Below are 15,672 nucleotides of genomic sequence, written 5' to 3' on the forward strand. Positions count from 1 at the left end.
GATGGAGAATAAATGACTACTGCATTCAAAGTAAACAAACTAGAGCAACACCTTAGTTACATAAATCACATTATGGAAAAAATATGTAACTTTCAAAAAAGGAGAGTCCTTTAAGGGTTGCCTTTCGGAATGCCTCTGTTGTGTAAGTCACACATTTGGTCCCCAGTCCAGCAAGGTTAAAATGTCAATGCAAGGATCTGTCAATGTGTTTGCAGTGGTCTAAGTTCCTCTATACAACAGGTGCACTCTAGTGGTTTTAGGAATTTTCTGCAAAAATGTTGTCTCCCAAGTTTTGAACTGATCCTGATTGCCAGTATGGTGTAATTTCCAGGGCAGATTAAGCCCCCCGAGTCACCAATTGAACAACTCTGCTTTACAGTTACACAAGGTCAAACCCCTGTGTCGAGTACAGTAGATGTCAGTAATAGTCGCTGTCTAACCTGGATAAATATCAAACGATAATTTTAATCAATCACACACTTAAATTGTAATGGTTTCTTTATTTGTCCAAACTTCTTTTTCTTTATTTGTCCAAACTTCTTTTTCTTTATTTGTCCAAACTTTGGGGGAAACAGTTGTTTTTATGCTGATAAGAAAAAAAAAATTGGCATCCCATATTGCACTTTATTATTATTCAACTTTGATTGATAATGACATTTTAAAAAAGTGTTTTCTTCTAAAATATATATGATAATGCACTCTTTCAAGTGTCAGTAAGTGTTAATAAAGACAATATGAGGTGCTGGTCAACTTTGTGTGCTGTTTGTGGCCAATGCAGCAACACTCTACAAAGTGGCTGACTTTACTATTTGCACAGTGTAGTGTCTAGAAATGGGGTTTCCAATCTTGCGGAGCCAGGCACATATTTTGTGGCCCTTTACTTAATTTCATAGTTTAAGCGTAATAGCGGCCCGACAACCTGGGCAGCTAGTAGTTAAATACATTATGGCAATCTTATATCCCACTAAAAAAACACAAAGTAGAATAACAGTGTTAGGGCTGCAGCTATCGATTACTTTAGTAATCGAGTGATCTATTGATTAATGGAATAAAACACACTTTGTAGCCGCAATGTGTCTTTCGGAGAAAATGGTTTATTTTTTTATTTTTTTTTGTCCTGTCCAGCTTCTCAGGCAAATCACATAGCTGATGTAGATGCCCATATCGGCTGTTCAGATTTACTTTACAAAAGAGAAGAGTGTGGGATACTTCTCTTGTTGCCTTATTTGTATTTGACTTTATTAAATGTATTCATTTTATCATTTGGTGCAGCCAGGCCGGAGCAGGAGGGGTTAGAAAGAGAAAAAAAAGAAGACAGAGGGGGAAATTGTGGGGATGAGGGGGGGATTAGACAGAGACAAAAACAACAGCAACAATAGAACAACACCAGCACATACGATATGTACAAATATGATTGTAAAAGTTATAAAAAAGAAGCAGTTAGTGAAATAAATAATGATATAGAAATGACAATGAGCATTTTTACACTACAATTGGAGCAATACAAATACCAATAGAAAAAGCGCTATTGATCATGAATAATACCAATAGTTTACCTCTATTATCAACAATACAGTTGTTCATATGCAACAATACGTATACATAATGATAACTAGAGAGATTAAAAAAAAAAAAGGATTACCGAAAGATGGAGGGGAAGAGAGAGAGGAAACCTATTATTAATCTTGTACATTGTTATAGTAACAATGGGTTAAGCTTTGTCAGTGTGCCATGTGTTACCCAGTTTACCCTAGGGCAACAACGAAAATGGTTCAAATAAACAAGGATTCTTCTACAGCCCCTTATTTCTTCTTCTAACGCAGTGGTACTCAAATGGGAGTATGCGTACCCCTGGGGGTACTTGAAGGTATGCCAAGGGGTACGTGTGATTTTTTAAAATATTCTAAAAATAGCAACAATTCAAAAATCCTTTATAAATATATTTATTGAATAATACTTCAACAAAATATGAATGCAAGTTCATAAACTGTGAAAAGAAATGCAACAATGCAATATTCAGTGTTGACAGCTAGATTTTTTTGTGGACATGTTCCATAAATATTGTTGTTAAAAATGTCTTTTTTTGTGAAGAAATGTTTAGAATTAAGTTCATGAATCCAGATGGATCTCTATTACAATCCCCAAAGAGGGCACTTTAAGTTGATGATTACTTCTATGTGTCGAAATCTTTATTTATAATTGAATCACCTGTTTATTTTTTCAACAAGTTCTTGGTTATTTGTATATCTTTTTTTCCAAATAGTTCAAGAAAGACCACCACAAATGAGCAATATTTTGCACTGTTATACAATTAAATAAATCAGAAACTGATGACATAGTGCTGTATCGTACTTCTTTATCTCTTTTTTTTTAACCAAAAATGCTTTGCTCTGATTAGGGGGTACTTGAATTATGTTCACAGGGGTACACATCACTGAAAAAAGGTTGAGAACCACTGTTCTAATGAATGCAAATAATATAGAATTTGCATTTTTACCACAGCAGTAAAAGTTAAAAAAAGATTAAAAAATTACTTGTTTTGCTTAAAAAACAGTTAAAAGATAAAAGTCCAAATGAAACAAAAAGACTAATACAGTTTGATAAATTGAGTCACAATGTATTCAAAAATAACAAATACACATTTGAAAAGGTATTAATTGGTAGAGAGGTGTTTGATTTTTGGACAAACAACTAATTAACATAAACTGTAGATGCTAACATGTCCTCACATTCCGCTGTGTGTTTAAATAAAACATTTGTTATGCATGTCAAGCAGGTGTAAGCTACCAAAATAGAATGCTCCTCTTAAATATGAAGGCTGCTTTCTTGTAACGTGCTGCATCAACAATGTAGTGCTATTGTGAAGTGCCAGCTGTGTTTGATAATGCAAACATTTCACCATGTTGTCTTTTTCACTTTAAAATTATCGCAAAAAATTTGACAGCTTCTCTCGTTGCCTTTTGGGCTTTCTCACTTTTCTTTGGGCCAACTTTCTCCACACTTCGCTGTGCCCACCACACACACGCAGGCCACTTTACCAACAGCATGATCTACTTCATCGCAGGTGCACCACCTCCATATGTGCCCTTTATTTAGCAGCCTTGCAGAAATAATGGATTCTATAAATTGCCATTAATAAATTAAACAAACCATCAAAAAACCAAAGTCAAAGCTTTTTTTTTTCATCAAACATATCAATTAATTGTTGCAGCCCTAAATGGTGCAGACACAAATACGACAGCACAACAGATACATTGGGCACTGCAAAGAGCAACTTCCTTTAAGCAAGCTGAAGTGTTTCGGACCATATCACGAGGAGCTCAGCATTGCTTAAATGTGCAATTTTACATAAAATTTTACATTTATAATGACTTAAGGCTGACTATAGCTGTCAATAGCAGTAGCTAACAAATTTAGTCATATGGTCAAAAGGTGATTGATGACACACCCAGACTATACCTCCTGTATTCTCAAGTTAAATCGAGTTTGAAACCGTTAGTTGCTTAAACACAATTACCTGCATCCCGCAATCAGAGGATTTAATGCATGACAGCACCAGCAACAACTGCAATTCCCTTAAAAACTGGGAGAATCCTGACTTATTTTACACCTCTGGATACACTTAATTCCAAGTGGTAGTTAATGCAAAACAGCAACATATTAAAACGGTGGAGAAAAAAAGTCGACCTATACAGGTGTTGGGAAAGGGACAGCCCAATCTGCAGTGAGTGTAGCTCATCTCACAAATTTGCTCAACATTTTTTTACACCTTTTACCCAATTATCTCAAAAACTGTCTCCTTCTCATCCATTTCAGCGTACCTCAAGGGCCTCCTTTGACAGAACTTCAATTAGTAGAAAATGGTGCTGAGGAAAACACAGTACAGTGTATAAATAGTGGAAAGCTTGCTGAGTTCGAGGAGTTCAATGTGTAAATACACCCAAGGACAAAATTAGCCTTCTTCTTCAAATCAATTAAAAGCCCTTTATTTATTTTTATTGACATGTGTCATCATAACCCAAAATGTTTATTGTGGGTGTCCGCTATACCAAAGTAAACTGCATGAGCATGAGGCCAAAGTAACATTTTTATTGATTTGCTGAATTGAAACAAGGAAAAAGTAAAAAATGCAATGGACAAAATAATTAGCCCCCTGATAATAGTTAGTAGTGTTTGATTCAAAACAGAAAAAATAGATTTTGGTGGTTTCTACTTGAGTTTGCACATTTCTGCTAAAATATGTTAGCATTATTTTTTCATGGATAATTGTTCAAAATCTTCTAAAAATTGTAGGGATACTCAAAATCTCTATCACAGTTATTTTTCACAAAATTATCTAAGTATTTATGGTTTTTAACAAAAATATATTTTGTAACTTTAATTAAATACATAGAAACAACATACATTCTTGACAGAAGAAACATTAAATATTGTTCTGGCTTCTTCTTGAAAAAGCCATATTATTGTTATTGGGATATCTCAAAATATTTATCATCTTCCGTTTTATTTTCAAACGAGTCACACAAATTCACTTCTTGTCGTAGAATACGTCAATATTTCTCTGACGCTAGAGCAAACTATATGTGTTAAGCGAACACAGCTTGTAGGGTCAATGTGCACAGTGGAATATCTTTGTTAAAGTTAAAGTACCAATGATTGTCACACACATTAGGTATAGCTCGGTTGGTAAAGCGGCCGTTCCAGCAACTTGAGGGTTGCAGGTTCGATCCCCGCTTGCACCATCCTAGTCACTGCCGTTGTGTCCTTGGGCAAGACACTTAACCCACCTGCTCCCAATGACACCCACACTAGTTTTAAATGTAACTTAGATATTGGGTTTCACAATGTAAAGCGCTTTGAGTCACTTGAGAAAAGCGCTGTATAAATATAATTCACTTCACTTTAGGTGTGGTGAAATTTGTCCTCTGCATTTGACCCATCCCCTTGTTCACCCCCAGGAATATGTTGAACAATTGTGCGGCAAAAGCGTTGCTACAAAAAGTAGCAGCACTGCTAATTAGTAGCATCATTTAAAAAGTCACCTGCTAGAGTGCTTGGAACTGCATGTCAACATCTCCGTTCGGTGCCACACCCACAAAATGCCGAAGCAACAATTTCCACATCAACACCGTATGACAAAATGGTCAACAACAGAAAGAGATAATGTCCGCAGGAACCAACCACAGAACGAAGGACATATACTATTTGATTTCCTATTATGCAGCTCATTTTTATTTGACATTATCTTGTGATATCAAGCACAAAAGTGCACTTTATTAGTTTTTAACAATTGTAGTGGCGTTCTCTACAAAAAGTGCAATTTAAGTTAGTGTTGTTTTGAAATGTCATCTTAGTGACATCATGCACAAAAGTGCACTAATAGCTTGATTTAAAATGTCTCTCGACCATCCTGCACTTTCTGGTTTGGAAATCACATGAATGTTTGTGCCACTGCTTAATAACGGTTTCATAAATAGTTTTGCTAAATTGACTTAGTTGTGATTTCCTTCTCTGCATGAAAGTTTAAAATGAGCATTTATCAATGCAGTCCGAACAAGAATGTTTTAATGTAGACACATAGAATCATCATACTGCTGTGATTATATGCATCAAGTGTTCATTCAAGGCTAAGGCAAAATATCACAATGTATATCGTGTATCGTAACATGGCCCAAAAATATTGAGATATTAATAAAAGGCCATATCACCCAGCCCTAGTTGGAACTTTAACAAAAAACTGTACGTATTGTTAATTACTCAACACAACCTTTTTTATTGATTTCACAGGCGCATCACAACATTCGATATTTCCTTCAACAACAACACTACAACTCAAGACAAACTTCATGACAACACACACGGACTACCTGGAGACAAATTATGATCCAGAACCTTATATTTTTTTAGTCTGAATATAAAGAGAATGATCTACGAGTTTCAGAAGCTGTGTGCTAAACAGATCTACAAAGATGCACTATTGCCAAGTGCTAAACAAGAAATACAAACTATGAAGGTAATGACACAATCACTTATTTTACAATGTCTACTTTCACTGGAATGCCAACTGATGGCCTGTCTATAGCTTCCCGTTTAGATAAGGAATTAATCATAATCCTCATGCAGATTAAAAAAAAAAAAAAGTGGGTGCAAATGAGCGTCTTTGTGTCTTTCTTGCCACAACCTTTTACTATACAAGTTAGAGGCATTGATTATCTAGAATTATCTTGTATCAACTCTGAGGAGATACAGCAGATCATTGGCACCAATAAAAGTAGTTCCTCTATATTAGCGCTTTTTGTAACAATATTGCCAATACTTGGTTTATATTCAGGTCACAAGATGTAAATTAAGTTCTGTTGGCGCTTTTTGGATGTTTTTGAGAGGGCTTTATGTGTGCAATAGATTACTTTCTTTTTAGATGCATTGTTAGTCACCTCCTACTTGCCGTATATATTCCAAATTAGAATGCATAAAAAGAAAAAACATGTGGTCTTGTGATTGTTTTACATATCATTGTGAATGATAGGCAAAATTCCCAAAAAAAGAGCAGGTTCCCCTTATAGCATCTCAAGAGGGTAAATTTAGGCAGCACTGTGCACATTAAACTGTGTAACCATTAATGAGCCTTTGTAAGAAAAACTTCACCTTTGGCCAAATGTAACCACTTGTGGTTACTGTGTATTAACATTCTGCTGCACACACTAAAGCAGTACAAATCACCTGGTAGCCAATGAGCCACAATTGGGGCATCAGTGAAATTGGACTAGGTGCTGATTTACTGTACATTTCCTTAGCAGGTTCCTAAAAATAGCCGAGTGCTCCTGTCATAGAAAGGATCTTTGACCAGCATTTTTTAAGTGCGGCCTAAAAATCAGCAGCATGGTGTAGTCATAGTGAGGATCTTTGACTAGCATTTCTGCAGTATAGATGGTATTCTGTTTACAGATTTTTCTGTTACACTGGTACATATTGATGACGCACTCCGATCACCTACCATTTAGGACACGTTACCTAGGTCATGTACTCTCTATTTTTTTTGTGACAAAAGGGTGATATGACTGACTGCAAATTACTTTGTGCCAGACATCTATTGCGCCACTGCATCATTGTGCGTGCAATTGGTCATCCTCTGGAACAGGAATGTCCAAACAACGACCTGTGGGCCAAAAGAGTCTTCAATTTGGCCTGTGAGACAGCACAGGAGCGGTGTGTCCATATCATAAATATCCAACAAGTGTGTATTTGTATTAGTTGCCATCTGGTGGCAAATGAAAGTAACACTTCCATTAATTGTACTTTCAAGAAATTAAAGTACAGCATTCACTTATGTTACCCAATCAAACAACCTTCCCTAGTCACGGTGCAGAAAAAAAAAAAAAAATCAACCAGTACACAAATTCAACAAACGTGATCACACATAACAACCTGCTTATTGAACTTTGTGGATATCATAAAAAAAACATCCAATCAACAAAAAAGATTAAATGACACCTATTTAAAGCCATTACAAAGGATGATGACAAAAATGCAAAACACTCTCTCCACACTTATTCACGTTTGGCGAATTTTAGCGGTTTGATATTTCTGATCGATTAAAAAAACTTAAAGAGGTTGTCACAAGGTAGTAAACAAGGTTTATATGCATATGCATATATCCATCCATCCATTTTTTACCGCTTGTCCCTTTTGGGGTCGCTGGCTCCTATCTCAGCTGCATTCGGGCGGTAGGGGGGTTACACCCTGGACAAGTCGCCACCTCATTGCAGGGCCAACACAGATAGACAGACAACATTCACACACTAGGGCCAATTTAGTGTTGCCAATCAACCTATCCCCAGGTGCATGTGTTTGGTGGTGGGGGGAAGCCGGAGTACCCGGAGGCAACCGACGCAGTCACGGGGAGAACATGCAAACTCCACACAGAAAGACCCCGAGCCTGGGATTGAACCCAGGACTGTTCAGGACCCTCGTATTGTGAGGCAGATGCACTAACCCCTCTTCCACCGTGCTGCCCCATATATGTGTGTGTGTGTGTGTGTATATATATATATATATATATATATATATATATATATATATATATATATATATATATATATATATATATATATATATATATATATATATACACACACACACACACACACACACACACACATATATACTGTACATACTAGGGCTGGGCGATATATACGATAAATGGGTTGTACTTGTATAGCGCTTTTCTACCTTCAAGGTACTCAAAGCGCTTTGACATTACTTCCACATTTACCCATTCACACGCACATTCACACACTGATGGAGGGAACTGCCATGCAAGGCACCAACCAACACCCATCAGGAGCAAGGGTGAAGTGTCTTGCTCAGGACACAACGGACATGACGAGGTTGGTACTAGGTGGGAATTGAACCAGGGACCCTCGGGTTGCGCACGGCCACTCTCCCACTGTGCCACACCTGCGATATATCACAGGTTTGTCTCTGTGCGATATAGAAAATGACTATATCGTAATATTCGATTATATGTTCTCACACCGTTGCTTTAAGCTACGTGCATTACATTACTGGCAAGTCTCACTCCTTGTCTGTCCTTCTCACAGAGACGTGAAATAAGCCCGCCTTCTTACATACGTCACATACTGTCGCGCGTCCAGCGTCATATGCTCTCGCCGAGAGCTAACGTTAGCATGGCTAACGTTAGCTGAGGCAGGTCGAGTTGCATTTAGCTGCGGGCATCACACAATAGGCGTTTCTCACTCCTCATCTCTCATTCTGACAGATACAGAATGAGATATGTTTGAATTTTGTGAACTTATTTTTTACACACTTTTTGTTCCAAGCGGCACTGAAGGAGGATTTTGCCTCTCATTCACAATGCTGATGGAGGACAGAAACACAACTTTTTATTTGTTGTAAATACAGAAGTTTGGAGTGGCCTATACAGCACTTTATAGTGGAAGTATACATGTCATGTAATAACAGTAGTACTTACTTGTAATACATGTTTGCACCACTTGTGACAGTAATGCCAATGTCGATCAAACAGAAGTTTAAGTGCAAAAATGATGACTAAAGTAGTGAAGCTGTCTTTTCATTTGCACGTTCATTTTATTAACATTCGTGCCTCTCGACGGGTAGATTCCACTAAAACTGAATTAAATAACACTTTCTTTGCTTATGTAAGTTTTTTTATCGTCTGCGATATCTCTCGCCGATCAGAGAGGTAGCAGCATGGCTAACGTTAGCTGAGCCAGGTCGAGCGAGGGGAACTTGTGACAATACAAGAGAGAGATGGTGTGAAACTTATCACAAATGAAGGAAGAACAATAAATGCCCAACATAAAGAGCAGGGGGTCCATCATCTGACGGTGGTTTGGCTTCAAGTGAGAAGATATTCAGCAGACAACAGCAATATGCTGTTCAATGTATATACTCTGATGATTAACCTGTGTGATGACTGTATTATGCTAATAGTATATATTTGTACCATGAATTGATTAACGTGGACCCCGACTTAAACAAGTTGAAAAACTTATTCGGGGGTTACCATTTAGTGGTCAATTGTACGGAATATGTACTGTACTGAGCAATCTACTAATAAAAGTATCAATCAATCAATCAATGCAAAGTATGCAGCAGAAGTGTTACTACACAAAAAGGTAGCAACATTATTAATTTGTACTTTCATTTCAAAAGTCACCCTTGAAAGAATGAAGAGTATTTAATAAATACAGCTTTGTTCAATTGACTTAGTCGTGATTTCCCTCTCTGCATGAAAGTTTAAAGGCCTACTGAAATGAGATTTTCTTATTTAAACGGGGATAGCGGGTCTATTCTATGTGTCATACTTGATAATTTCGCGATATTGCCATATTTTTGCTGAAAGGATTTAGTAAAGAACATCCACGATAAAGTTCGCAACTGGAGAAAAGCCCTTCCTCTACCGGAAGTCGCAGACGATGACGTCACATGTTTGATGGCTCCTCACATGTTCACATTGTTTTTAATGGGAGCCTCCAACAAAAAGTGCTATTCGGACCTAGAAAACGACCATTTCCCCAATAATTTGAGCGAGGATAAAAGATTTGTGTTTGAGGATATTGATAGCAACGGACTAGAAAAAAAAATAAAATAAAAACGCGATCGCAATCGTGTTGCATTGAGACGGATTCATATGTTTTTAGAGACATTTACTAGGATAATTCTGGGAAATCCCTTATCTTTCTATTGTGTTGCTAGTGTTTTAGTGAGTTTAACAGCACCTGATAGTTGGAAGTGTTGCCAATCAACCTATCCCCAGGTGCATGTCTTTCGAGGTGGCGACTTGTCCAGGGTGTACACCGCCTTCCATCCAATTGTTGCTGAGATAGGCGCCAGCGGCCTCGCGACCCCAAAAGGGAATAAGCGGTAGAAAATTAATGGATGTGTGTGTCGGAAGTGTGTGTCCACGGCCGTGTGTTGACGCGCAGTGTCTCGGGGAAGTCGACGGCAGCTGTACGGGAGGCGCAAGCTCACCTGATATCCGGTAAGTGGCGACTTTTAACCACAATTTTCTCACCGAAACCTGCTGGTTGACAAGTGGTCGGGATCCATGTCCGCTGTGATCCATAGGAAAGTTTCAACTCCGTGAATTTTAAACAAGGAATCACTGTGTGTTTGTGTGGCTAAATGCTAAAGCTTCCCAACTCCATCTTGCTACTTTGACTTCTCCAATGTTAATTGAACAAATTGCAAAAGATTCAGCAACACAGTTCTCCAAAATAATGTGTAATTATGCCGTTAAAGCAGACGACATTTAGCTGTGTGTGTGCGTAGCGCTCATACTTCCTAAAAACCCATGACGTCTCGCGTACACGTCATCATTACATGACGTTTTCAAGACGAAATTCCCGGGAAATTTAAAATTGCAATTTAATAAACTAAAAGGGCCGTATTGGTATGTGTTGCAATGTTAATATTTCATCATTGATATATAAACTATCAGACTGCGTGGTGGGTAGTAGTGGGTTTCAGTAAGCCTTTAAAATGAGCATATATTAATGCAGTATGAAAACGAAAGTTTTAATGTAGACACATAGAATCATCATACTGCTGTGAGTATATGCATCAAGTGCTCATTCAAGGTCAAGGCAAAATATCGTAATATATATCATATATCGCATTATGGCATTAAAATATCGCGAAATTAATAAAAGCCAATATTGCCGAGTCCTAATACACACATACATACATATATACACATACACACATATATGCGCTTTGGAGCCCCTGCCTCGAAATAAAATGTTTGCCTTGGTGCCCTTCCAACTTGCCTTGGTGCCCTAAAATATGAGCCCTCCTTAAAGGCAACACTTGCCTTGACCTTAAAAAAGGTAAAATTTGAGGCATGTTGGAACACGTGGCGCGATTTATTACCGCCACAAATGAGGTTGTGGTTTCACGAGGGTTGGTTTGTCTGTTTGATAGCAACATAAAAAAATTATTTGTGAAAAAAAACAACTATTCCTCATCCTGCTTCCTGTCTTTTTCCTGAAAGGCGCTCCACGCCCCCACATTGCTGGTACACGCTGCACAGAGGATTCTGGAAGATGTAGTTTATTTTCAGAATTGCCAAAGCAAAAGTGCCAGAAAAAAACTACACTCACCAAGGTTTTGTTTGATATCATCATACGTCATGGCATTATTGTGAATATTTTTAAACTGTAATACTGCGGTATCTATCAATCAATCAATGTTTATTTATATAGCCCTAAATCACTAGTGTCTCAAAGGGCTGCACAAGCCACAACGACATCCTCGGTAGAGCCCATATAAGGGCAAGGGAAACTCACCCCAGTGGGACATCCGTGACAGTGACAATGATGACTATGAGAAATTTTGGAGAGGACCTTGAATGAGCACTTGATGCATATAATCACAGCAGTATGATGATTCTATGTGTCTACGTTAAAACTTTCGTTTTCATACTGCATTAATATATGCTCATTTTAAAGGCTTACTGAAACCCACTACTACCCACCACGCAGTCTGATAGTTTATATATCAATGATGAAATATTAACATTGCAACACATACCAATACGGCCCTTTTAGTTTATTAAATTGCAATTTTAAATTTCCCGGGAATTTCGTCTTGAAAACGTCACGTAATGATGACGTGCAGGCTTGACATCACGGGCTGTTAGGAATATGAGCGCTGCGCACACACACAGCTAAAAGTCGTCTGCTTTAACGGCATAATTACACAGTATTTTGGAGATCTGTGTTGCTGAATCTTTTGCAATTTGTTCAATTAATATTGGAGGAGTCAAAGTACAAAGATGGAGTTGGGAAGCTTTAGCCTTTAGCCACACAAACACACGGAGATTCATTGTTTAAAATTCACGGAGGTGAAACTTTACTATGGATCACAGCGGACATGGATCCCAACCGAATGTCAACCAGCAGGTTTCGGTGAGAAAATTGTGATTGCTGAGCTTGTGCCACCCGGCCGTGGACGTACACTTCCGACTATCAGGTACTGTTAAACTCACTAAAACACTCGCAACACAATAGAAAGATAAGGGATTTCCCAGAATTATCCTAGCAAATGTCTCTAAAAACATATGAATCCGTCTCAATGCACTCGCGTTTTTTTGGGGGTTTTTTTCTAGTCCGTCTCTATCAATATCCTCAAACACGAATCTTTCATCCTCGCTCAAATTAATGGGGAAATTGTCGTTTTCTCGGTCCGAATAGCTGTTTTTGTTGGAGGCTCCCATTAAAATCAATGTGAATATGTGAGGAGCCATCAACATGTGACGTCATCGTCTGCATCTTCCGGTAGAGGCAGGGCTTTTCTCTTAGCACCCAGAGTTGCGAACTTTATCAGGGATGTTTTCTACCAAATCCTTTCAGCAAAAATATGGCAATATCGCAAAATCCCTCTTACACACATGTGAGAGGGATGTGTACAATGGCTATGAGTTGTTGTTGTGTTTTTCCCTTCGTCTCAGTCTGGACCCCCTCTCAAGGGCTCAGGCTTAGACCGATTTTTTTATTTTATTTTATTTTAATCTTCTATTTTTTTTTTATAGTAAGATATGTAAGCACACAATCCAAAGGATGGGGAGAAATGTAGTTAAGATTTACGTTGAGGGTGTTAGGAACATAGTTGATGACAAGTACAGTAGTGGGAAAAGTTAGATCCAACGTGTGACTCATTTTGACAACTGCAACGCAAACAGACAACCTGACGTTTCCCAAAACTTTCTCGATGCAATTAACTTGTGCAATTGAAGTTTTAGTCGGTTTTAATCACTCATTTTGCAAAACTCTCATAACAACTCGACAAGGCCCACTACATCAAAAGCGCAACAAAACAGGACTTTGATAGCAAAACGAGGCCTTCATTGGAATTGGTCATTTGCTCCATATCTTATTATTGTAGGCTGCGTGAACTTAATGCTATTTAAAAAAAAATAAATGGTGTTTTAGGTGGATAAACTCACGTCGTATCTGGCGGCATACATCGTCCAAGGCGCTGGAAAACCCACAGGAAATAGGAATCCCTTTTCTGTTCTTTCGACACTGTTTTTTGTAAAAGTTGGAATTAAAAATACCGTCGTTAGTGATTATCGGTAGAAAAACCAACAATAACTTTTAAAAAAATCCAACAATCACTTCCTCTGTCGACGCAGCCTAAGAACGCTGACACAAACCTACCTTTTCCTTACACACCTTTATCGTAAGCCACGCCCCCAAATACCGAGCTGTTAAATGAGCTCCCAGTTTTAGTTATTAGTTAACGAATAACAATATTGATTAACGCTTTAATTTATACAACTCCGAGAGGAGTCTATAGCCATTTATTGTCTCTACTTGGCTATTACTTTGACAGGGGTAGACAGATACAGTGGATCCAAATAACTAATAAGTATCGATACTAATGTAGTATCTCAGTATCGCTCGATACTGCTCTGTTACATTGTTGATATTATATTTATCAATTTATATATTGCTTACCGTCCCTGTTTTTTAAGGGGTTTAAGCTATTGTGTTTGTACCACAAAGGAATAGTTATTAGTTTAGTTTGTTGATATTGCTCATTGTCTTACATGATTATATTTTTGTCAACAGTGTATGTTTTTGACGTAAATATTCGTCTTTTGTTTTATTCTTTATAATCATGGTCAACAAAATACAATCAAACATCACAAAATCATTCAAAGAGATTCACTATTTTCAAGTAAAACGTATCAGTATCGGTAATACTGGCCTCGGTATTCATAGGGTATCGGATCGATACATAGTTGGGCAGTACCGCCCACCTCTGCTGTACCAGGCAGTTGGTAATTAGACACACCTGTATAGATTTCATATCATTTTTACTCAAAACAATTATTGCCATTAAAATGTTGCTTTTTTAAAAATTATCGTAGCATTTTTTTCTTTGTGTCATGGTGTTAAATTATGGATTTAGGTGTTGTTTAATATGTTATAGTTTTTCAGGTGGTGAGCATTTACGGAGAACGAAATGGCTCAAAATTAAAAACATAAATAAAACATTTTTTGTACTTACTTAAATGTGGTATTAATTAATTTGATCTTTAAATAAATCGTGAAATAATTAAGTTATTTAAAAAAAGTTATTGTGTAAAAAGACCAAAATACATTTTAAAAAAAATCTGTAAACAATTACCTAAATGTGTCATTGAATAAATCATTAAATAAATCATGAAAAAATTTAATGAATAATTATTCAAATTGTGAAATATTTCAATTTAATCATAAACTTTTTAGTAAACCACAAAATAAAAAATAATTGAATGAAAAAATGTGAATACTGTAAATTAATTGATGATATATTTATTAACACGATTACATATTTAATTCCAATTGTATTTTATTATTGACCCATTTGAATAGTTATTTAAAGATGTATTCATTTATTCAGTTTTGACCCATTTCGCCCTCCATAAAATATAAAACTATAATTGAGGCTTTTGATAATCAAACAAAATTCCAGCGATTTCATTTTGTTTTTACTAAATTATAATGTCATAATGTGATTTTATTTATTTTATTACTGTATAGTAATTTGTTTTTCTATGGGTCTGGAGGTTAAATTATAGTATTACGTATTATTTAATATTTTATTCTTTCCCGGGTGTTGAACCACATTTATTGAGGGCCAAATGGGACAAAAATAAACATTAACGTCTTTAAATAATTAAATGTGTTATTAATGAATTTAATAATTCCCGAAATGATGAAATCCATATACAATTAAATCATGATACAATTTATCATGAAATATGTATTTATTCCATGAATTAATTAATCAAATCAATTAATTATTCAAACTATAAAATAATAAAGGTAATAATTAATTCGGAGATTACATGTAAATGTACACTAAATACATTGATTAACACATTAAATAATACATTAATGTCTTCTAATCCAATTATAATTAAATAATGACACGTTTAAGTAATTGTTTAAATATTTATTTATTCCTTTAAATTGTACCATTTGGCCATTCATACACATAAAACTATTTATTCTTTCGATGACCAGTGTTGGGCGGACGAAGCTGCAGTATCAAGTCATAACCACACGATGTCCCTATTTCCTAATATAAAGCGACAAAGTGCCACGGTAAAGCCGGTGATAAATAGCCGCAGAAACA

General features: G+C 36.6%; 1 protein-coding gene across 1 annotated transcript in view; it reads right to left on the bottom strand.

The window, feature by feature from the left end:
- st14 (ST14 transmembrane serine protease matriptase) overlaps positions 1 to 13,857 on the bottom strand; it is a 71,370-nt gene extending 57,513 nt beyond the window's left edge. The window contains exons 1-2 of the mRNA XM_061915998.1: positions 13,704 to 13,857; positions 13,490 to 13,568 (exon numbers count right to left, since the gene is read on the bottom strand). Of these exons, the coding sequence (XP_061771982.1) occupies positions 13,490 to 13,510 (21 nt within the window). The 5' untranslated portion in view covers positions 13,511 to 13,568; positions 13,704 to 13,857. The remainder of the gene's footprint in view (positions 1 to 13,489; positions 13,569 to 13,703) is intronic.
- Between the last annotated feature and the right edge of the window lie 1,815 nt (positions 13,858 to 15,672).

The sequence above is a fragment of the Nerophis ophidion genome, linkage group LG11 (genome assembly GCF_033978795.1).
Source record: "Nerophis ophidion isolate RoL-2023_Sa linkage group LG11, RoL_Noph_v1.0, whole genome shotgun sequence".
In the NCBI taxonomy this organism is placed as follows: domain Eukaryota; kingdom Metazoa; phylum Chordata; class Actinopteri; order Syngnathiformes; family Syngnathidae; genus Nerophis; species Nerophis ophidion.